We start from the raw sequence: 23434 nt of genomic DNA, 5'->3' as shown, positions 1-23434 counted from the left end.
TGAAGCCTTCATGTATGTCCTTGCTTGAAGTCCATCCTTTCTTCAAGCTTTCAATGTACTTTAGGCTTTTAGCAAGTTCACTTTAATATGCATGGTCTCATAATCTTCAAACTTTATTTAAATCATCTTTAAATCCCTACTTTGACTCTTTTAACCTTCATTTGATCCTTGTGAGCACTTTGACCTTGCTTTCATATATGTGATCCTTGTGAGTTTTGAAATATCACCACTCAACCAAAAATGTTAAGTTTCATTTGTTTGTTAGCATCAAAACAAGATTTTAAGTCTTGTAAGGGCAACAAAAAATAATTTATTTAATACTATTAGTGACGGTTTAGAGAATTTGTCACTAATAGTCTTTTAGTAGTAACGGGTTTTTAAACCGTCACTAATAGTTTTTTTTATTTAAAAAATATATAAATAATTTATTTAATACTATTAATGACGATTTAGAAAATTCGTCACTATTAGTAAGTTATTAGTGATGGTTTAAAGAACCGTCACTAATAGTTTTTTATTTAAAAAATATGAAAATAATTTATTCAACACTATTAGTGACGGTTTTGGAGATTCGTCACTAATAGTGTCTTGATTTAAAAAAATATAAAAATAATTTGGATAAAAAATATTAGTGACGGTTTAGAACATTTGTCATTACTAATAGGGTATTAGTGACAGTTCAGAGGATTCGTCACTAATAGTCTAGTATTAGTGACAGATTTATAAACCGTCACTAATAATTTTCTTTATTTAAAAAATATTAAAACAATTTATTATCTATATTAGTAACGGTTCCGAGAATTCGTCGCTATTAGTCTATTAGTAGTGGTGGGTTATGAAAACCGTCAGTAATAGTGTTCTGATTTTAAAAAATATAAAAAATAATTTAGTTAAGAATATTAGTGACGGTTTAGAAAATTCGTCACTAATAATAGGGTATTAGTGACGATTTTTTAAATTCGTCACTAATAGTATATTTTATTTAAAAAAAAAAAAGAATTTATGTAACTAATAGTGACGATTTTAAAACCGTCACTAATACCCTCTCCACACGATTTCTCTAATCTCCCGTCTTTCTACTTTCCCAATCTCCCTTTTTCTCTCCTTTCGCTTTCCGCGTCGATCCCCGTCTTTTTGAATTCCCTCTTTCCTTCTTTCCTCCTCCCTCATTTCTTCTTTTGGCCTGTGTGCATCCTCTCCAGCCTTCCCTATGGCTGCTATTGCCACCGTCATTGCTTCCCGCCGCTACCGTTGCTTTCCACCATTGCCATTGCTTCCCCCCCACCGCTGTTGCTTCCCGCTGCTCGACTAGCAAGTTCTTCTTCTTCTTCTTCTTCTTTGAATGAAATAAGATTACCTCTTATTCCTGAAGGATAGTTGTATTGGGTTGTGTCTCAACTGTGTACTATGAAGTTGAGCTTGTATCATTCGATAAGGTAGGCAGATAAGTGTTCACTTTTTTTCTCCTTCTTGTGGCGTATTCTCCTTTGTTTGAATGAGGGCAAATGGAAATTGTGTTCTCAAGTATTTGATTTTTATTTGTCTCTAGGAGGAGTCGTGGTATATGAGCACTCAGGTGAAGATTGAAGCTGCCGGTAGAAAGAAAGAAGAAGGAGATGCATCGTTCAAGACTGGTAAATATCTTAGAGCTTCAAAAAGATATTAAAAGGTACATTTTCCTAGCTGAATTTCATGAGAATGAACTCTGATGATATTTAACCCTTCTGGGAATGTTTTAACTTCATTTGAAAATTTTCTGGTACGCAAACTGCCAAGTTCATTGAGTATGATTCCTCATTTGATGAGGAATAGAAGAAACAGTCCAAAACACTAAAGGTTACTTGCAATCTTAGCAATGCAGCTTGTAAATTGAAGCTAAAGGATTATAAGGAGGCATAGAAGTTGTGCACTAAGGTCTTGTAAGATGAATTGAAAATTTCTTTGATTCTTCCTTACTAATCTGTTTTCTCCTCTTGGGGAGTGAATGAGGTGTCGTTATGAGCTGAAGCATGGGGTTTCTTTTTTCGTGGTTCAAAATGCTTATGCAGGTGCTAGATAGTGAAGGCAAAAATGTGAAGGCACTTTACAGAAGAGCTCAAGCATATATTCAGTTAGTAGATCTTGATTTGGTAGAGCTAGATATTAAGAAAGCTCTTGAAATCGATCCTGACAACAGGTATTTGCTATGTTGCCAGAGTTAAAAAGCTTTATCCACCTTTTTATCCACAGTTCACATTTTTAGCGAGTGGTAACTGGTAACATGGAAAAATAGAATTGTATATTTGCATGGAACATCAATGATAATGGTTGCATTGATTGATGCGCCCATGCCCCCTTATGGGGGATGCTGCCACAGTTACTCATATGCTGTGTTAGAATAATTTGTATTCTTTTTGTCTTGATTGTGCCTTCATGTTTATGTGAAGGAATTGGAAAGGGAGTTCAAAATATAATTGTTTGTTGTTTTGCTGTTGATTGAAAATAGGGATGTAAAGCTGGAGTACAGAACCTTGAAGGAAAAGGTTAGAGAGTACAGCAAGAAGGATGCCAAATTTTATGGCAACATGTTTGTGAAGTTGAATAAGATTGAGGTGGTTGAGTCCAAGGTAAGTAACCAACGGCCATCAGCTTGTGTTTAACATTGGACTAATGATGTAGCAGCTCCTTAGCAAAATTCTTGGGTTAATTTTAAGAATTGAAAATGTGGAAGTGGGCGCACACATCCCATGAATTCTTGTCCCTCTTATATGTTTAGAACAGATTACAATTTTGTTGGCTATCTCATGAGATTTTGGGACTTGTGTTTTGGTGCCTGCAGAAGGATTTGGGGAAGGAGGAAGAGCCCATGAGCATTGACAGCAAGGCGTAAGAGGCTGATTACAGTCTGCAAAAAGAGCATTCTGACAGTAAGTACGTTGTGTCTACTTCAATGGTATTTGTCCTTGGTTTCTGATTTTGATTGTCGGACTGTATGGTCTTCGGCAATGAACGAAGAAATTGTAATGGATCTCTCTGTTGGGGATTGATGGCATAAAAACAATAATTTTTACCCTATCATTGTCCCATCTGCAGAACCAAGGACTTTTCCAAGGATGAAAAGGGGCATGACCTCATCAATGACCCTAACTTCCAGGTTAGAGGTTTCTTTCTATATAAACGCTAGGGCACCCACCCATTCCTTGTACAAAGCCATCCTATAACACACGTACTGTATTACCATAGATATACAGAGCCATGGATCGTTTCATGCCCTTTCTCTCCTGTGTTTTAACCCCAGCAGCCATGCAAGAAATCCATGCAGTGGAGTACGAAGTCGTCAACAATGCAGCCAACACCCCCGGCAGCATTCACTTTGCGAATGAGATTGGTGCTGATTACAGCAGGCAGACCCTCACATCCGCCACCGACTTCATATGGCAGCTTTTCCAGCAAATCACTGATGCTGACTGGAAAAATGTTCCAAAAGTCACCTTGATTGTTGAAACAAAGGATGGAGTTGCATACACTGTTAACAACGAGGTTCACCTCAGTGCCAATTACATTGACAGCTACAGGTCTGGTGATGTGAAGAAGGAGATCACTGGTGTGCTCTATCATCAGATGACATGTCTGGCAACGGAACGGGAATGGGCAGGATGCCAGCAGCCTGATAGAAGGGATTGCAGATTTTGTGAGGCTTAAGGCAGGGCTCGCACCAAGCCACTGGGTGGAGCCTGGGGAGGGTGAAAAGTGGGATGCAGGATACGCCGTGACGGCCTGCTTCCTGGACTACTGCAATGATCTTAGGAACAGGTTCATGGCAGAACTGAACAAGAAGATGAGAAGCGATTACAATGTGAAATTCTTTGCTGATCTGCTGGGAAAGAGTGTTGATCAGCTCAGGAGTGAGTACGAGGCCAAGTATGGGCACTAGGGGTTTGGGCAAGCCTAGACCTGATGAAAATGGATCACATTTGTCTGTCTGCATGTGTTACTTAAAGACTTGAAATAAAAATGTTTTAAGAACTGTCGTATGATCTGGCACATCACTTGCATCCATGGTCGATAATGGAACAGAAAAGTACATCAAAAGCAACCACGTCGATAATGGAACAGAAAAGTACATCAAAAGCAACCACAGGACTGCCAAAGCATAAAAATAATTAACATAAACAGCAATGAGTTATAAAGATTGTCCCAAGTGATCTTTAGTTTCAAAATGGGGTTCTTTGTATAGGAAAAACATTTATTGCTTGTGTTGAACTTTATTCATAACTCTGTTAATGGAGCTCCCGAATGACTGAAACAACTTCACTGATGGCCACAAATCTCCTCCTCTCCTTCAGAAGCATCCTTGCAAATTCAAGAGCCTGCCGCTCACAATCTGATCGTTTTTTAGCATCGGTAATTGACTCAAAATCCTCAACATGGGCAACCCCAACAATCCTCCTATAAAACAAAAAATAGAAGTGTCATGACAGCAACGCCAATCAATGAACCCGTAAATAGAATTTTATAAAAGCATTTTAAACAGTGAAAGTTGGAGGGATTGTTAAGATGGACTAATATCATATAGCAAACAAAAATTGCAAATGAAATTTCATTTGAAAATTTTTGGATGCTCAAAATATGAGACAGTACATGAATTCTCTGATGCAAAGACAGTCCACAATCACATGAAACATGAAGAATAAGGCTTCATTTCGTTCACAGAATGTACTTGTATTCCTAGGACATAGAATGGTTATAATAGAAGAATTTGACAGTTTATACCAAAAAAAGTGTTACTGCAAATAAAGCAAAAAACAATGAAAAAAAATCACAAAACCATAACAAGCAATAACTATTACTAAGCTTTACCATGGTGTGTCTATACTTAACCTATTCTATATTGGATGGAATAACCAGGCTGCAGTAATTGAGCATAAAAAAACTAATACCCTGCATCAATTTCTTTGAGGCAGTTAAAGGGGAGACAATGCATTAAAAGATATCTTATTGTTTTTCAACCAACAATATCAATCATGATACTCATCATCAAATGAAAATAGGTGTCAAAGAAACTTTGAAATGTACACACCAGTAGTTAAACCAGAAAAAAATCATAAGCCAAACAATGAATATGCAAACTTCTAGGCATGCCAATGAAAAAACACAAGGCAAACTTCTAGGCATGCCAATGAAAAAACACAAGGACAAGTTAACCAATATGATAAATTAATGAACAGGAAAACAAAAAACTGTTTACAATCAATCTAATGACATAATTGTTTGTTCCAAGGTGAAAACAATAAACTAATCTGCAGTAAAATTAGGACAATAGTGGAACTGGAACAAGTGGATCATACTTACATTCTGGATAAGTTAATTTTAAATATAGAGGTTTTCTTAAGCACCTCAAAGATGTAAAATTTAAATACAAAAGCCACTACATTTTTTAATAGCACCTCTCCATATAAATTATACAGTGACACAGATAAACAATACAAGTCATATAAATATACTAACAACAGTTTGTATAATCATATATTCGAATAAGATCTCTGCTCTTAACATTCCAAACTTTAAGGTTTGTTAAGTTAAAAGAAAAAATCTAGAACAAAAGAGGAGCCAAAAAAATCAAAGGGATGAAGAGTTGTTAGGGATATTATATGAGGGAATATTTGTAATCATTTTCTCACCTTATCATTTTAGCAGCACCAAATCCAAGAGAATCATGGAACAAATCTTTCATATATTTCTTCTGCACAAGAAGCTGAAGATCAGGATTGTTGTAAACTGCAGGAAGATATGCCTCCCCGGAGCCATCCTTGTGTTCATCCCAGAATGCAGTGAATTTTTTATAGAAAAGATTCCAAGTCTTTTCTATTGTTTGTAGAATCCAATCTCTGTATGCCTGCATAACAATGTGGTTTTCAGATCAAAATATATGAACTGAAGAAAACAGACAATGCCTAAGATAAGGTAATATCTAGAATATAGAAAACAATACAACAATTCTGAATAGAGTTTTTTGTTGGATAAAAGAAGACATACATTTAGGAGAGAATAAAAGAAAGAGGATGAGATAGAGATGACAAAACGAGAAAGAGGATATGATATTCCCTTGAAAGAATGGAAAAGAAAAAATACATTTCCGATGTGCATAACAAACTTTTCTACCACAAAAAAAACCAATGAAATTGATAAAATAAAGTTGTGTATTGCATATAAATGTGAAATAGAAAGGAGAGAAAAGCTGATGAGAAAAAGCCAATAAAAAAATTTGAAAATTTTAATGAAATTTCCTATCACAGCAGCACAGAGGAACTTCAGAACATATGGTGGGATTTTATTTTGGGTGTAAGCAACATATAGTGGGGCACAGAAATTAATAAGTTCATTGTAAAATGATGCCAGCAAAAGCACTAGCATTTTTTAATATTAAAACATAAAGGTAAAACCTCTAATGAAGCCCATGAATTATGAAATTTCCAGTCACTGCAAACAAAAATCCACATGCCTAGCTCTTAAGACCAAATGATCTAAAATGAAGCTTTTGTTGTATAAAATTTAAATGATGTCACTTTATCCGAAGATTCTATAAAAGTGTTCTTTCTCCAAATGTCAAATCACTATGATGTACAAGGATGACAAAAACTGCTGCACCCTGTCATAATTACTAGTATAAGTCATGTGAACCTGAAGTCCGCAGCATTGGTTGCTCAAGAAACCATCCTAATGCTTCTTACCTGACATTATGTTAAAACTTTAGCTCATTAAGGAAAAAAGAATACATCATGCTAAAATTTTAGCTCATCAAGGAGAAAAATTTTCAGCAAACCCATTTAATGTGGGTCATCTGGTTAATATCTTGAAGAACACTAACAATTCAAGAAACCATGCTTATTATTATACGGTAAAATAGTAATCCCTTACTACACTTTTTCGGTTCTAAAGATCTAATTCAACGTTTCATAGGCTTTCATGCAGACTTACAACCCTTAGCATAAAATTTGTTTTTTGTCAGCTACCTTTGCTTGCCTTTGGAAACTACATCCAATTTTTTTTCCCAGTGCTACTTGAAATGCTTTTCAAGGTATGCCTACTAATAGAACCCAAAAAAAAAAAAAAGTGTCACATAATTTCAAATAATTATGAACCATACAATTTCAATTTTATGAACCTTTTTTGATCGGGGAGGAAATATTTTGAAGAATACCAATGAACAATTTTGCTAGTGTAGATTTAGGCTAAATAAAATAGTCAACCTATAGCTAGAAAACAGGACTCTCCTCGTTTCATGGAGACAAAAAGTGAAGTACACAACTTCAGGTTCTTTGTATGAGAAGTGGAATGGAGAAAAATCTTCTGTCACATGGCGATTATTGTTCAAATGCTGCTGTAGGCATGCAGGTGTCAGCCCATATATTCTCACCAGAATGATGCATGCCCATGCTGTGCAGAGAGAATCTGGTTTGTGTGTGTGCATTTTCCATATTTGCAATTTTTCATGAGTTCTACAAGACTTAAATAATTTTATGAAGGGGATAATCACTAAATTCCTAAATAAGTTGGCTCATTGCAGATATGCAAAGCATATTAAGCATTTTCGGCATATCATACCCTCTTGTTTTCTTCTCAAAGAAAGTTAAGAATATACTAAAAAGCGAAGGGCATACAACAGGCTTTTTCATACCACCTTTTTTGTGTTGTTTTTTTATCTTTCTTTTTTTGGCACAAATAATGCAAAGACTGGATCAAGATTGCATATTTGCAATTCTTGCTTCTTGGAAGCTCAGATCCTTGATTTGACCAACCTTTCATTGGTTTTAGGTATGGATTGTTCTATGCATAACTAAGGCTTAAGCATTTTTGACGCAATGTGTCTGAGCCCGATTACATTATCAAATATGCGAGGGTTCCTGCATCATTGAGGACGTGGGCGGGTAAAGAAGCTAATTAAGGACACTACGATTAGATTAGAAACTTGAAATATAGAGACACTTACGGGTAAAAGCATTGAAACTATGGACACGCTGATTAGAAGAAAAAATTAATATAATTTGCCTTCAAGAAACTAAGTGGGTGGGGGAGTAAGTTAGAGAAATTGATAAATCATGATTTAAACTTTGGTACACTGGAAAAGAAAAACATAAGAATGGGGTAGTAATTATTATTGACAAAAGCTTGAAAGATAGTGTTGTAGATGTAAATAGAGTAGGGGATAGAATTATAAAAATCAAGATGGTCTTACGCCAAGAGATAATAAATATCATTAGTGCTTATGCTCCTCGAGTAGGCTTATCAAAAAATCTTAAGAGACAATTTTGGGAAGATATGGATAGTATTATATAAGGCATATCACGGACTGAGAAAATATTCATAGGAGCAAATATGAATGGGCACATCGGAAGGGATAATAAAGGTTATGAGAGGATACATGAAGGATATCGATATGGAGACAAAAATGAGTTGAAGTGATGATCCTAGATTTCGCTATGTCATACGATTTTACTACAATGAATACTTGCTTTAAGAAGTGAGAAGAACATTTAATAACATTCATAAGTAGACAAAATAAAAGTCAAATAGTCTTTTTCTTAACTAGGAGGGTAGATCGTTTATTATGTAAGGATTCTAAAGTTATCCTAGTATAAAGTCTAACCACACAACATAGAGTTTAAGGACAAAATATAATAAAATTTAAAGATAAAATGATCAAAGATGGTGATTAGACTATAGAGGATGGTGTAGACACACTCTTTGGAGTAGGATAGCTAGCTCTATTAAAAAAACAGCAAAAGAGATTTTAGGTGAGCCAAGAGAAAGGTTCTCGAATAGCAAAGAAAGTTGGTAGTGGGATCAATAGTTCAAAAATCCGTAAAGAAAAAAAAATTGGTATAAAACATGGCAAAAATGTAGAAACATGGATAACTTTGAAAAGTATAAAGAGGCAAGAAAAGATGCAAAAAAAGGTCATTAGTGAAACTAAACATAGGTCATTTAATAATTTGTACAATAGATTGGATACAAAAGAAGGTGGAAAAAGATATATTTAAACTTGCTAGATCTAGAGAAAGAGAAAGTAAGGACTTAGGTACTGTAAAATGTACAAAAAGTGAGGATGATATTGTCTTGGTTAAGGAAGAAGACATTTAAAAAAATAAAAAAAAGATGGCAAAGTTACCTTAATAAGCCATTTAATGAAAACCAAATAGAAGGCCTAAACTTAGAATTGAAAAACGAGGAAAAGACTAAAAATATGATATTTATTCGCAAGATTAGAGTTAAAGAAGTTAAGTTTGCACTAAAAAAGATGAAAAATAGAAAAGTTATAGGACCGGATAATATTCCAATTGAAGTTTCGAAATGCTTAGATTATAATGGGATTATATGGTTACCAAATTTATTTGATACAATCATAAAAACTAAGAAAATGCTAGATGAATGGAGGGGAAAAAAACACTTTAATACCTATATACAAAAATAAAGGAGATGTTCAAAATTGTAATATCTATGGTAGAATTAAACTTATGAGTCATACAATGAAACTGTAGGAAAGAATAGTTGAATAAAGGTTAAGGCTAGAATCGAAACTCTCAAAAAATCAATTTGGCTTTATGCCTGAGAGATTTACTAGAGAAGCTATATATCTTTTACGAAGATTAATGGAAAAGTTTAAGGAAAAGAAAAGGGATTTGCATAAGCATATGATAGGGTATCTAGGGAAGTTCTATGATGCGTTTTAGAAAAAAAGGGTGTATGTAGTAGGTATACTGATGTCATCAAGTATATGTACAATGGAGTAATGACAAATTTAAAGACTATAGGTCGAGAGACTAGAGAATTTCCAATCACAATAGGTGTGCATCAACGATCTGCTTTGAGCCCTTATCCTTTTGCTTTAGTGGTGGATCAACTGACTGGGAGTGTATTAAAAATGAGGTTCCATGGGTATGTGGTTTGCAGATGATATTGTATAAATTGATAAAACTAGGGTGCAATAGAGGCTAAGCTAGAATTATGGAGAGCAGCTTTAGAATTTAGAGGCTTTAGAATAAGTAGAAATAAAACAGAATATATGATATGTATTTTCAATAAAAGTAAGAGGAATATTGGGGACAAAATTAAACTTGATGATGTAGAAATAAACAGCACTGGTAAATTTCGATGTCTTGGATCTATTATGCAAGCTAAAGGAGAAATTAAAGAGGATGTGATGCGTAGAGCTAAAACAAGTTGGTAAAATTGAGGGTGCTTCAAGTGTTATTTGTGATCATAGAATACCCTTAAAATTAAAAGGAAAGTTTTATAAGACGATTATAAAACTAGTTATGCTATATGGATTAGAATGTTGGGTAACTAAGAAATAACATATCCAAAAGTGAAAGTTGCCGAAATAAGAATTCTTAGATGGATGAATGGTATAACACTCAAAGATAAATTAAAAAATGAATATATTCATAGTAAGTTACGCATAACTGTTGTAGAAGGTAAGATAAGGGAAAGGCGACACAAATGGTTTGAGCACCTACAACGTAGACCACATAATACGCCTGTGAGAAAGAGTTAATTATTGTGAGGGGTAGTAGAAGGGGGTAGGGGTAGACCTAAAATAACTTGGAATGAGACAGTAAGGATTTAATAGCCCTGAATTTGTCGAAAGAAATTGTCCATGATCACATAAATTTGCGGAAAAGGATTCATGTAGCCGGCCCCACCTAGTGGGACCTAAGGCTAGGTTTTGTTGTTGTATATTTATTGAGGTTATTTATGTATTTTAGCATTATTATTATTGTGTTAGTGTGTTAATTAGTGAGAGTTAGTATAAGGATATTATTATCATTAGAATGTATTTAATTTGTATTATAAATAGACGAAGAGACCTATCTTCAAGTAAGGTCATTCATTTTAATCAATATCTTAACAATGTACCATAGCGTGACCCGGCCTAAACCCTATTCCCCCAAGTTGTCGCCAAGAAAGCCATTCTCGCAACTATCCTTCCCAAATCCACCTCCACCCCCCAATGGCCGCATATCCGACTTCATATAAGCGGTAGTAATGAGCTTTTGCACAAGTTTTTCCCGAACAAAGTGGCAATCAACTTTAATGTGCTTCGTCCGCTCATGAAAGATCAAGTTGGAGGCAATATGAAGAGCATCTTGATTGTCACACATCAACTTCATAGGCTGAGAATGTGAAATACCCAATTCTTCCAACATCTTTTTCAACCAAACAAATTCATAAGCAATGTGAGCCATAGCTCTATATTCTAATTCAACACTTAACCTGGCCACCAAAGTTTGAGTGAATTTCCTACCACCTTTCTCCTCTTTTTTTTTTTCCCTCTACCATGTTATGATTCCTTCTCTAGACAATATTATCAAGTTGTTGGGCCTGGTTTTTGCTCAAAAATCCAACCTTTTTCAACCATGCACTAGCGTATTCCGTTAATTTCCGTTCAAGGTTTGTGAACGCTTCTTTGTGAGATTTTTGGAGCAAGGGCAGCATTCGTATAACCAGTTGTGAAGTTGTGGGAGTGTTATATCTGTTGGTGAGTCATTCACCTCGTCCGTGGTTATGTTGGTGCTTCACATAGTTTGTGATTGTACCGATTAATTTTGATTGCTCTTCTTGTTTGACATTGGTGTGGCTGCTGATTTGTGAGTGCTAGGAATGGTGTTTGGTCACCCAAAGTAGGGTCAAATGTGAACCTAACCTAGGCTCTAATACCACTATGATGTAGGACGGTTCTAAGTAGCCCTAGCCCTACGGTTGAGCATCTTTGTAGAACACACACACAATATCACAATCTATGAGAAGAATTGAATAGACCAAGCATGAACATCACAAACATATTTTAATTATCACAAGTTGTTGAGATTTTGAAAACATATATGATTTGGTTCAAAAGCCCTTAGTTGATCATTCCATTCAAGTAATCAAGTTCATTTTAAAACATGTTATATTAGAAGTCTTAGATCACAAGTCCTAGCGTAAAATCAAATATCCCTAACCATGATACTAGCGAGCTTGTTCGTGTTGAAAATCTAGGAAGATTCAAAGAGAATGAACGAGGTTTTTCAAGGCTTCGGGTAGAGTTTCAAGGCTTACAAGGTACTTTTAGGGGCTGTTTTAGATGACCACAAACAAGGAATTGAAATGAGTTTACCAAAAGGTTCCAAATGTCAAAACACCAAGACACACGAGTACTCGATCGCACCACGAACAAGCTTGTTGATCCTTAGGAATCTTGAGACAAGAAGGAAGCTTGAGGTGGTTGTGGCTATGAGCTATGAAATAGGTGTGAGTGTGTAGTGTTGATGATGGCGTTGAGGTTGTCGTGGTCTCTCACCACCCAATCTTTGAGGAGACGAAACGTAACCCCACACTACTCACTCACAAGGAGAGTAACAAGATTCACAAGTTCAAGCAAAAGCTTCTTTTTTTATTTGATAATGCAATATGCCTTTTACAATACAAGTGATGGCATATTTATAGCCTTACATGCACATGACTTGCACATGACTTCTTAAAAGATTAAAGAAAACACAAAAGTAAAATAAAATAGGTTCCTAGGAAATAGTTGGTCATAGGAAATAGGTGTCTAGGAACTAGAATAATTATGATAGTGGAGTCTAGGAACTTAAAATGAAATAAATGCTTCTTGAAAAATCAAGACTCTTTGACTTGCAAGTTGCCATCCTCTTTCCAAGCTAGCTTCTATGAGAAGCTCTAATTGCTGCAAATAAAGTTTACATCAATGGTGGACTTCGGGTGGTCATCCACATGTCACAATATCCGCAAAAGATACTCGAGGTGCATGTTGATCCCCATCAGTTTACCAAAGCATTGGGGGGGGGGGGGGGTTTGCTCGTGTTAAATTTATTTGTAACAAGTTAGGAGCATATGACATTTATGCTCCAGCTTAAAGGAGAGTGTTAAGAGGATTTATGTATTTTAGTATTATTATTATTATTTGTGTTAGTATGTTGATTAGTGAGAGTTAGTAAGAGTATTATTGTCATTGGAATGTATTTAATTTGTATTATAAATAGAGGGAGATACCTATCTTCAAGTTAGGTCATTCACTTTAATCAAAATCTTAACAATATCATTAGAGCTGATGAAGCAGGCCACAAGGTTGTCAAAAGCCATCATTTAGCTTGATTAAAAGCCTTCACTTCAAAAAACTTAAATTTATAAGATTTTTTTAATGCTTCAATCCATGTTCTTTTTGTCATCCTCTCATCCAAACAACCCACCACCTCAAAAAAATCAATCTTCACTACTAACTAAAAGAAAGGATTTAACAATGAATGACTAAAGAACATACATAGAAACAGATACTACAATAAGTAAAATATCCAAGTCACAAAAGAGTATAAATTCTGAAACAAGAAAAGAATTGCATAATTGAGACATACTAAAACTGCAACATACCTTACGGTCATTCCCCAGATCTGCATGTCCATCTTGTGCAAAGAAAGCCAAGATCAAGTTCCCTAGGAAGGCTCCTATATCAAAACCTATTGGTCCATAAAAAGAAAATTCTGGATCAATAACCTGAGTTGAATCAGTAGTGACCATAACGGAGCCAGTGTGGAGATCTCCATGTATTAAGGCTTGGGCTCTCTCACAGAACCTAGAGACATGTGACTCTAATTATCATAAAATAAAATAAAGCAATTTCAATTGCCAGATAATATAGAAACAAAAAAAAAAGGACGGAAGCTACTCATAAAACCTAGAGACATGTGACTCTAATGATCATAAAATAAAAAAAAGCAATTTCAATTCTGCCAGATAATGTCTAAACGAACAAAAAAAAAAAGGAGGCTGCTCAGTAACAGTACAGGGATTTCAATTCAGCAATCTCAAGCTTCAAAATATTGTCCTCGCGGACAGCCAAAGCTTCTCGATCAAGATAAGGGGAAGTCCACTGGTTATGCTCAGACTCCTTGTAAGGATCAGAGAAAATGACCTGCTCAGTGTGCCTGCATAATTCCACATTCCTGCAAAATTCAGAAACTGCACAAAGTAAACACATTAGCTAAATGCATTAAGCACACAAACATAAGTAAAGGTAAACACATTAGCTAAATGCATTAAGCACACAAACATAGTTTACCCAAATAACATACATGTAAATAGGAACCAACAATTTTTGTAAATTACTATATACACAGATACATAAGTCATCATTTCATAGACGATGAAAAAACTGAACAACTTCATCAAAAGTTAAATATATGGTGCAGTAGAAACAAGTCTCAATAGATTATCTACACACATGAATAAATAGAATCCAATGTTTCAATGATCTGAAAACACAGCTGCAAACTGAAAGCAGAAGCTATTGAATCTTTTCTGCATTACTTTGTTCATATCTACATCCCAATATATAATACGATTACCTATTCTAAACAAGGAAACAATTCCCTTACTGAATAATATCAAATCCCCCATATTTACCCACTTTCCTAATTTGTATATTATTTACAATGATACGTGGGATTGGGATTTTAACACTCCCCCTCAAGTTGGATCATAAATATTAATCATCTCCAACTTGCTAATAAGATCATCAAAGCTATGTCGTCCCAACCCTTTAGTGAGAATATCTGCAGTTTGTTCCTTAGTTGGTACATAAGTCATACATATAATTCCTTCTTTAATTTTCTCTTTGATGAAGTGTCTATCTACTTCCACATGTTTAGTCCTATCGTGTTGAACTGGATTGAGAGAGATGTTGATAGCTATCTTATCGTCACTGTAGAGTTTGATAGGAAAGTTCACCGGCACCTATAATTCCTCCAAGAGTTTTCGTAACCACAATCCTTCACATATCCCTTAAGCGACTGCCCTGAATTTAGTTTCAGCACTACTATGAGCCACCACATTCTGTTTTTTGCTTCCCCAAGTTACTAGGTTTCCCCAGACAAATGTACAATAACCTATGGTGGACCTTCTATCTTCCACTGATCCTGCCCAATCTGCATCTGTAAAGATCTCTACATCCTTGCTTTCACATTTCTTAAAGAAGAGTCCTCTTCCCAAGGATCCCTTGAGATATCTAAGGATCTTGTATACAGCATCTAAGTGAACTTCTTTTGGTGAATGCATGTGTTGACTTACTACACTGACTGCAAATGCAATATCTGGTCTAGTATGTGATAGGTAGATTAGCTTGTCAGCCAATCTCTGATACCTCTCCTTTTCTACTAGTTTTCCACAGTCTTCAACCCTCTTTACTATCTCCATCGGGGTTTTGCTGGGTTTGCATCCCAGCATGCCAGTTTCAACTAGGAGATCAGTAACATACTTTCGCTGAAAAACACTAATTCCCTTTTTTGTTCTCGCCACTTCCATGCCCAAAAAATACCGCATCTGTCCCAAGTCTTTAACTTCAAATTCAGCAGACAGAACTTTCTTCAATCTCTCCATTTCTACAGTATCATCACCAATAAGGATTATATCATCAACATACACTATTAGAATTGTTCTCTTACCTCCTTGAGATTGTTGGAAGAACAGTGTATGGTCTGATTGCCCTTGTCGATAACCTTGATTCTTTAATATTTTTGTGAATCTGTCGAACCACGCTCTAGGAGATTGTTTGAGGCCATATAAGGATTTCTTGAGTTTACACACTCTGTTTTCTTCACCTGTTTCACTGAATCCTGGTGGTATAGTCATGTATACTTCCTCTTCTAATTCTCCATTTAAGAAAACATTTTTAATATCAAGTTGTTGTAGTGGCCAATCTAAATTGGCTGCCAAGGACAAGAGAACCCGAACTGTATTTAAATTTGCCACTGGTACAAATGTTTAAGTATAGTCAATGCCGTAAGTCTGTGTAAAACCTTTTGCAACAAGTTTGGCTTTATATCTTTCAACTGTTCCATCAGATTTATATTTCACTGTGAAGACCCATTTACAACCCATTGGCTTCTTCCCTTTCGGTAGATTTGTCAACTTCTAAGTTCCATTTTTTCTAGAGCTCACATTCCTTCCATGACTACCTCTCTCAATTTCGGTATTTCTAGAGCTTCCTGAATGTTCTTTGGTATTTTCATCCTGTCAAGGTTAGAAACAAACGCACGATATCCTGTAGACAAACTTTTATAAAACATGTATTTAGACCAAGGGTATTGCGTACATGACCTGGTTTGTTTTCTAATTGCAATAGGTAAATTGATATCATCAGGTGCAGGATTATCAGAGGAAAACTCAATTACCAGATCGGGATTGGGCATGGGCTCATGGTTAATTGAAGCCATCACTGGTTCCAACGCTCTTGGTGCCTCAGGTATGAGATTCTCTCTATCCTTTGTTTTCGGCTTTCTTTAGTAAACAAGTATGTCTACGTTGTTTTGCTTTCCTGTATCTCCCCCTGAGGGTAAGTGTTCTGTTGTGTTTGGCAAGTCAGGAAGTAATGCAATGAAAGGCTCAATAGATGGGTCAGGGAATGGAGTAACTAGAGGGAATGACGCAGATTCAGTTGTAAAGAGGTCAAAGAACCGATCTTCACTTCAATTCTCCCCCTGAAGAGAGGGTTTTGGGAAATAAGGAGTGGTTTCAAAGAAAGTGACATCAAGACTAACAAACAGTCGTTTTGAGACCGGATCATAGCATTTGTAGCCTTTCTGGGTAGGCGAATAACCAAGGAAGACACATTTAATGGCATGAGGATCCAATTTATCGCGATGGTGTGCATGAACATGAACAAAAGCAGTACAACCAAAGAATTTCAGCGGGAGACTGGAGGGGAGTCGAGAGGTAGGAAAATGTTCCTGGAATTTCTGAAGGGGGGTAACAAATGAAAGTGCTCGACTTGGCATTCGATTAATGAGATGTGTGGCTGTTAAGATGGCATCGCCCCAAAAATAATGTTTCATGTTGGTAGTAAACATTAATGCCCGGGCTACTTTAAGTATATGTCTATTTTTTCGTTCAGCAACCCCATTTTGTTGTGGGGTATCCACACAAGAACTTTGATGAACAATCCCATTTTCTTGAAGATAAGTTCCGAGGATAGTATTAAAATATTCCGTACCATTATCAGTACGTAAAATTTGAATGAGTCTGAAATTGTGTATGAATCATGGAATGAAAACTGATGAAAATGGAGCGGATTTCAGTTTTGTCTTTTCATAAGTAGACCAAACAAAGACGAGTATGGTCATCAATAAAGGTAACAAACCATTTTGTATTGGTGCGATTGAGGGAATGTAAGGGACCCCATACATCACTGTGAAACATAGAAAATGGGCGAAATGGTTTGTATATGGATGATGGAAAAGAAGTACGACGATGTTTGGCAAGCTCACACACTTCACATTGAAACTCAGAAGCCATTTTATTTGAACAAATAGAAGGAAACAATCGTTTTAAATATTGAAAATTGTGATGACCCATCCTTGAATGTCATAACAAAAGTTCACTATTTCTAGAAGTAGATGCAGAATCACAAATTGCAGTATTACATAGTTCACTCAAACTTGCCTCCTCAAAGTAGTAGAGTCCCTCGTACGCTTTAGCAGTGCCAATCGTCTTCCCCGATGATAGGTCCCAAAAAACACAATGAGAGGAAACAAATTTAGCAGAACAATTTGAGTCTTTTGTTAACTGACTGATGGATAACAAGTTGCAGGATAACTTGGGGACATGTAGGACAGATTGTAAAGTTATAAAATCAGATATGCGAATACTTCCTTTTCCAACAACTGGTGAGAGAGAGACATTGCAATTTTTACCCTCAAATTCCTGGCATATGGTGAGTAGGATGAAAAACATTGATAAGACCCAGTCATATGATCGGATATGCACCCCAATCAATTATCTATGGAGATTTGTAACAGGATGTAGTATTTAAAGCTGACATATAATTACCTCGGTGAGCCAGGGAACCAGAGGAAGACTGACCCGATGTTTGAATTGACGAAATCATCTTATATAGCTGATCCAACTGTTCAAGACTGAATGCACTACTTGGAGAGGTATTGGTGTTTTCTCCTTGTAATTTTTCAGTTGATCCGTCAATGTTGGCCTGGTACCCACGATTTTTTTGGTATTGTCTCGGCTTCCAATCTGCCAATTTTCCATGAATCTCTGGTAGGTATTTTTTAAATGACCTGTTTTTTGGCAATGTTCGCACCATAATTTACCTTTTTGTGGTCGTTGACTAGGTCCCCCTGGGCCTTTTGATACAAGAGCCGAAACATCCGGCCCAACGTGTCCAACGTGCCCATCTAATTTTTGGGCAAATACGAGTACGGGGAGGTCAAGCCCAGCAGGTTCATTTTGAGGCCTCAGCATCACACACCTCCTGTTCTCCTCCCTCCTAACTTCTGCGAAGACCTCTCGGGTTAAAGGAAGAGGTAGCCGGCCAAGGATCCGTCCCCTCACGTCGTCGAGCTCTCGGTTCAGGCCGGCAAGGAACTCGAAGACCCTCTCCTTTTCAAGCCTCTTTCAATATCGTGTGCTGTCGCCGGAGTACTCCCACTCCTCGTCGATGCTCAGATCGAGCTCCTGCCAGAGATGAGTTATCTCCATGAAATACTCGGTAACGCCTCTCTCACCTTGCCTCATCTGCCACAATTGGGTCTTGATTTCAAAGATTTGCGAGTAGCTTTCAACGTCGAAGTATGTCTCACGTACGGCTTCCCAGACTTCCTTCACCGTTGGCAAGAACAAGTAGACTTTTCCAATTGATGGCTACATCAAGTTGACGAGCCAAGCTGTGACCATGGAGTTTTCGAACCTCCATCTTTGCAAGGCTACAACATCGGTAGGGTCTGGTTTCCTCCGCTCACCGGTAAAATAACCTAACTTCCATTTTCCCTCAATCACCAATTTCATGGATTGAGCCCACTCACGGAAATTTTTTCCGTTTAATTTTTCCAATGAGAGTGGAAAGGTTGTGTTATCCAGCCCATTCGAACCCCCAACAGATGTGACCTCTGAGTCACCGTTGATATTTGCAGAAGAGGTACAGCCTCTGCTCTTGACGGTGTTGTTGGCCATCGTTTAGCTAAGGTTGAGAAACCCTATCTCTGATACCATGAAAGCAGAAGCTATTGAATCTTTTCTGCATTACTTTGTTCATATGTACATCCCAATATATAATACGATTACCTAGTCTAAACAAGGAAACAATTCCCTTATTGAATAATATCAAATCCCCCATATTTACCACTTTCCTAATTTGTATATTATTTACAATGATACGTGGGATTGGGATTTTAACACCATGTAGCCAACCTTGTCACCTTGGATTAAATGATTGATATGTAGGTCTTAAAAATAACAATAATAAAGGGGAAAACCATACTAAATCAAATTCAAAATCGCTAAGTATCGAAGGTACTAATATGTGTGTGTATTGCACAATAATGTCCCCTTTTAAAATTACCAATCTAAGTGGTTTGAGTATTATTCTGCCATATACATGATCACACGCACACACATATATAAGAGAGAGCGAAAGTAAATATAAAGTATGCATTTCAAATCCCATGTTGTCCAAGAAGAAAAGCATAAGAAAATGGAAAATATATGAATTTTTAGAACATTAAATAGAAAAAATTAATTTACCCCCACGCTTGTGCTCCATAGTGGAATGGTATAGAAGGGATGTTTTGAAAAGGGTTCTTGCTATATATTCTGACATGTGTTCTGCAAGCAATGGATATTCAATTCCAGCTATCAGGCCTTTTCTCAGGATAATATGAGGAGGCTCCAAGTAGCGCATGCCAATCAAAGCCATTTCACGGTCAAAATGATAGATTTCTGGAACATGATCAGGGCACAAATGAGCGTGCTCTTTCAATGTGAGGAACTCAAAATATGCACGTTCCTTCGTCAACCGCCATGATTCCCCAATACAACGTATGTATGGAAGAGCCTGCACTCTCAAACACCCAAAAGCAAAGAAATAAATCCACAACATATGGGGCATTAGTTAGAGATGATGGCTAAAGATATGAATCTCTATCTGCAGAGGGGCTTCAAGAAAGGAGCTTAAATGAAATACATGTTGTAATTAAAAACAAAATAATACACCTGCAATTGAATCCATAGGATGAAAATCATTACGCATTACAAAAGTATTGGGATGTGCTTAGTAAAGTTTAAAGCGAAAGTCGCTGAGGCCTTAGTCCACTTCTCTCCTCATTCCCAAAGCGGATTTCAACACGTAGAATACTAAACCATGCATCAAACTAAGTATTAATTAGTTCAGATTAAACACCGCTGAGTAACCATTTTTGCTCCGGCTTAATTCATCTAAACTGAGAAAATAATTCTACAAAACACAAAGACGAAGTCTTTAGGCCGACCCTGATTTCGAAAACGCAAAGAACCAACAGTGCACAGCCAAAACAGAGACCACAGTAAAACCCCCTTTCCACAGGGAGCTGAACACTCACACCTCAATTCATCAAATTAGTACCTGCTTAACAACAAACGCGCCGGCTGAGCCAACGACGATGTAAACGAAGTTGAGATTGCCGTCTCCGACCTCTTTGATCTTCAAATCATCAATCTGGTCGGCGACCCTAGAGGAGAGAGACGGCGTGGCCTTTATGTACTCTCTCAGAGACTTCTCGTCCAGAGGGCGAAACCCAGATGATGACATGGCGACGACGGCGGTGGTGATCGGAGAGACGGTGGCAAGGGGGGGGGGGGGGGAGAGGGGGTTTTAGGTTGACGTGTTAGTGTGTTACTGACCCACTGATTCAGTTTGGGAAGAGGAAGAGGATGACTGTTGACTAGGCGCGATGAAAATGGACTACAGGAATGGGGAAAAGGCGAGAAGGAGAATCGATGGGGGCGAGAAGTGAAAATGAGTTGGCATTGAAAGAAACAATCTTGAACCTAGACATATTTTTGGCGCATGGGAGGAAGAGGAATGTGCTATGCATGCACATTAGACATTATGGACAAACACCCGATGCTGATTGTTAGTTTAATTTGACTCATTTGTCCCTCTCATCTTTTCTCCTCCCCACCGAAGCCAACCCTCACGTTAATTCGGCCAATTTTTTTTCCCTATTTATGCAATATATAGGGGGTATTTATTTTTTTATTTATACATGAAAAATATATACATTTTTTTTTATTCATAATTAAATAATATCCAATTTTTTTAGTTTTTTTTTAATTTTTTTCTCATAAAAATAGTTAAGTATTGAAATAAATATGAAATTAAAACAAACGAAGAACAAATGATGGAAGAATGAAAGAGATGAGAGAAGATATTGTAGTGTGGCCGAATAAAGGGGATCCTCTCTAGGTTCGGCTGCCCCAATTTCGTCAATCCGCAACTTTGCAAACTCCCCTCAATTGCCTTTAAAATAAGCCCCAAAATAAAGAACATGTAACTACCCCAAAAATATTATACTTAATTAGGGATATGAACCTAAAAATATTAATTAATTAATTTATCATTTAATTAAATAATTAAATAATTAATTATTATTATTTAAATAATATAATATTATAATATATATATATATATATATATATGTAATATCCTAAAGGATTATGTAGCGCCACGAACCCAGTGGGGCCCGGAGTGCTAATATTCCATAAATAATTTTATAATACTCTGATACCACAATATCAACATCCACTGACCCAGTGAGGTCAAAGGGTATACCATCCCATCATTAACATAAATATACAACCAATGGAAGCAAAACATATTTATGCAACCATACCTGCCAGAGTACTAATTCTTAACCAGTCATACTAAAATTTCCCAAATCATTATACAACCCAGATTGTTCAAAAACAAAGCATAACAAAATAGTATCTTACCAAGCCCACTCCCGACTAAATCGTTTAGGTCCCGCCCCGGAGCTCCTAAACTTGATTTCCTGTAAGTCCTGAAAAATTGATATATTTACTAGCACTACACAAAATAAGGCTATTAGTGAAAGATCAAAACAGCTACTAATAATCACAAAACCGTTACTAATAGTATTAATGATGAATTTATAAGTATTAGTGACGGTTTTAAATTAGTTATTATATCTGGCGTTACTACTAATTATTAGTGACGAATTTTGTAAACGTGACTAATAATGTAGTATTAGTGACGGATTATAACCGTCACTAAAACCCCAATACCATCACTATAAATTCTATATTGGTTCGGCACAAAATCGTCACTAATAGTAAGGTATTAGTGACGAATTTCCAAACAGTCACTAATAGTGTAGTATTAGTGAATGATCAAAACGATCACTAATCCTGAAACCGTCACTAATAATAGAGTATTAGTGAAGGATCAAAACTGTCACTAATACTTGGCCTTTAGTGAAGGATCAAAATTCGTCACTAATAGTATTATATTAGTGACGGTTTTAAATTTGTCACTAATAGTTGGACTTTAGTGAAGGATCAAAACTGTCACTAATACTTGGTCTTTAATGAAGTATTGACCTTACAGGTCATACTCTATTTTGATTATGAAAAATACTCAAGTATTTAATGTCTATTAAATTTGTATGCAGATTCATATTAGCAAGATCATATGATGGCATTAGGTGACTTGAAGAATAAAGACCCAGAATAGTAATTTATTGTAATTTAATTAATTTTAATTCGGGTTTATAATATTTAAGTAGGAAAGGTCTGTAATAATTAATGCATTGCATGCACAATAGGACAGAAAAGCTCAAAGACCTTAGACTGACCATAGGTCCAAATATATTGCATGAAAAAACCCCCCACATATCTTAGAAATAATTATCATGAAGAATATGGAAATTTCAAAAGAAAAATAGGACCTAAATTGAAAATTTTAAATGGTCGGTTCCAAAATGCACTAAGCACTTCGGTCGACTGAACCTCTCTAGGGTCAAAAAGCTGACCAGTTGGCCGATCATTTCTAAAATGAACTGCAACGCCCTAGTCGACCGAACTGGCACGTGGGAAATCACAACGCTCTGGTCAACCAAACTTCAAGTTGTAAAATGGCTCGGTCGACCGAACATTCAACTTCGGTAAACCGAACTTAGCCCGGTTGACCGAACATTCAACTTTGGTAAACCAAACTTAGCCCAGTCGATCGAACCTCAGAGTTTTTGAAATTGCCTCAAGTCTGGTCAGTCATCTCCTTAATTCAAAAATACCATGGTCGACCGAACTAAGCAACCTAGTTGACCGAACCTCAAAAGTGGTTAACCTAGCCTCTCGAGTTGCTCAAATTTTACTAAGGATAAAACGAGGTTAATTTTTATTAACCTGATTAAATTTTTTAAAAATACCAGATAGGTCCCAAACGGTTATAATTCGTGGGGTGCCTATATATCCCCCCTCATTTGCATGGATTAGCACTCAATTAGCAAATATAATTAGCAAATTCTCTCTAAAATTCAAAAATCTCATTTCTCATATTCAAAATTCCTACTCCCATTCTTACTCATCCATATTGCAAAAATTGTTTAGTAAAAGTGTT

General features: G+C 36.3%; 1 protein-coding gene and 1 pseudogene across 1 annotated transcript; one reads left to right on the top strand and one right to left on the bottom strand.

Moving 5' to 3' along the window:
• Positions 1–3234: 3234 nt before the first annotated feature.
• Positions 3235–3913, top strand: LOC131155882 (uncharacterized; annotated as a pseudogene).
• A 148-nt stretch (positions 3914–4061) lies between these two features.
• LOC131155481 (methylthioribose kinase-like) lies at positions 4062–20907 on the bottom strand. The gene is made up of 6 exons (XM_058108646.1): positions 20420–20907; positions 19564–19873; positions 13821–13995; positions 13408–13609; positions 5661–5875; positions 4062–4428 (listed from the first exon to the last, which is right to left on the bottom strand). Exons 1-6 carry the CDS (start codon positions 20603–20605, stop codon positions 4260–4262), a joined length of 1257 nt encoding a protein of 418 aa, XP_057964629.1. The 5' UTR covers positions 20606–20907; the 3' UTR covers positions 4062–4259.
• Positions 20908–23434: the final 2527 nt, after the last annotated feature.

Source organism: Malania oleifera, chromosome 5 (genome assembly GCF_029873635.1).
Source record: "Malania oleifera isolate guangnan ecotype guangnan chromosome 5, ASM2987363v1, whole genome shotgun sequence".
NCBI lineage: Eukaryota > Viridiplantae > Streptophyta > Magnoliopsida > Santalales > Ximeniaceae > Malania > Malania oleifera.
The sequence above is the reverse complement of the archived record's forward strand: the minus strand, read 5'-3'. Positions and strand labels throughout refer to the sequence as shown.

What these genes read in the sequence shown, in the direction of transcription:
- LOC131155481 (XM_058108646.1), bottom strand. Translation starts at nt 20,605, where the DNA reads ATGTCATCATCTGGGTTTCGCCCTCTGGACGAGAAGTCTCTGAGAGAG. An exon ending in ATTGCTGAATTGAAATCCCT is followed by an intron (nt 13,610 to 13,820) that starts GTACTGTTACTG and finishes ACATGTCTCTAG; the next exon opens with GTTCTGTGAGAGAGCCCAAG. An exon ending in ATCTGGGGAATGACCGTAAG is followed by an intron (nt 5,876 to 13,407) that starts GTATGTTGCAGT and finishes ATTGTTATGCAG; the next exon opens with GCATACAGAGATTGGATTCT.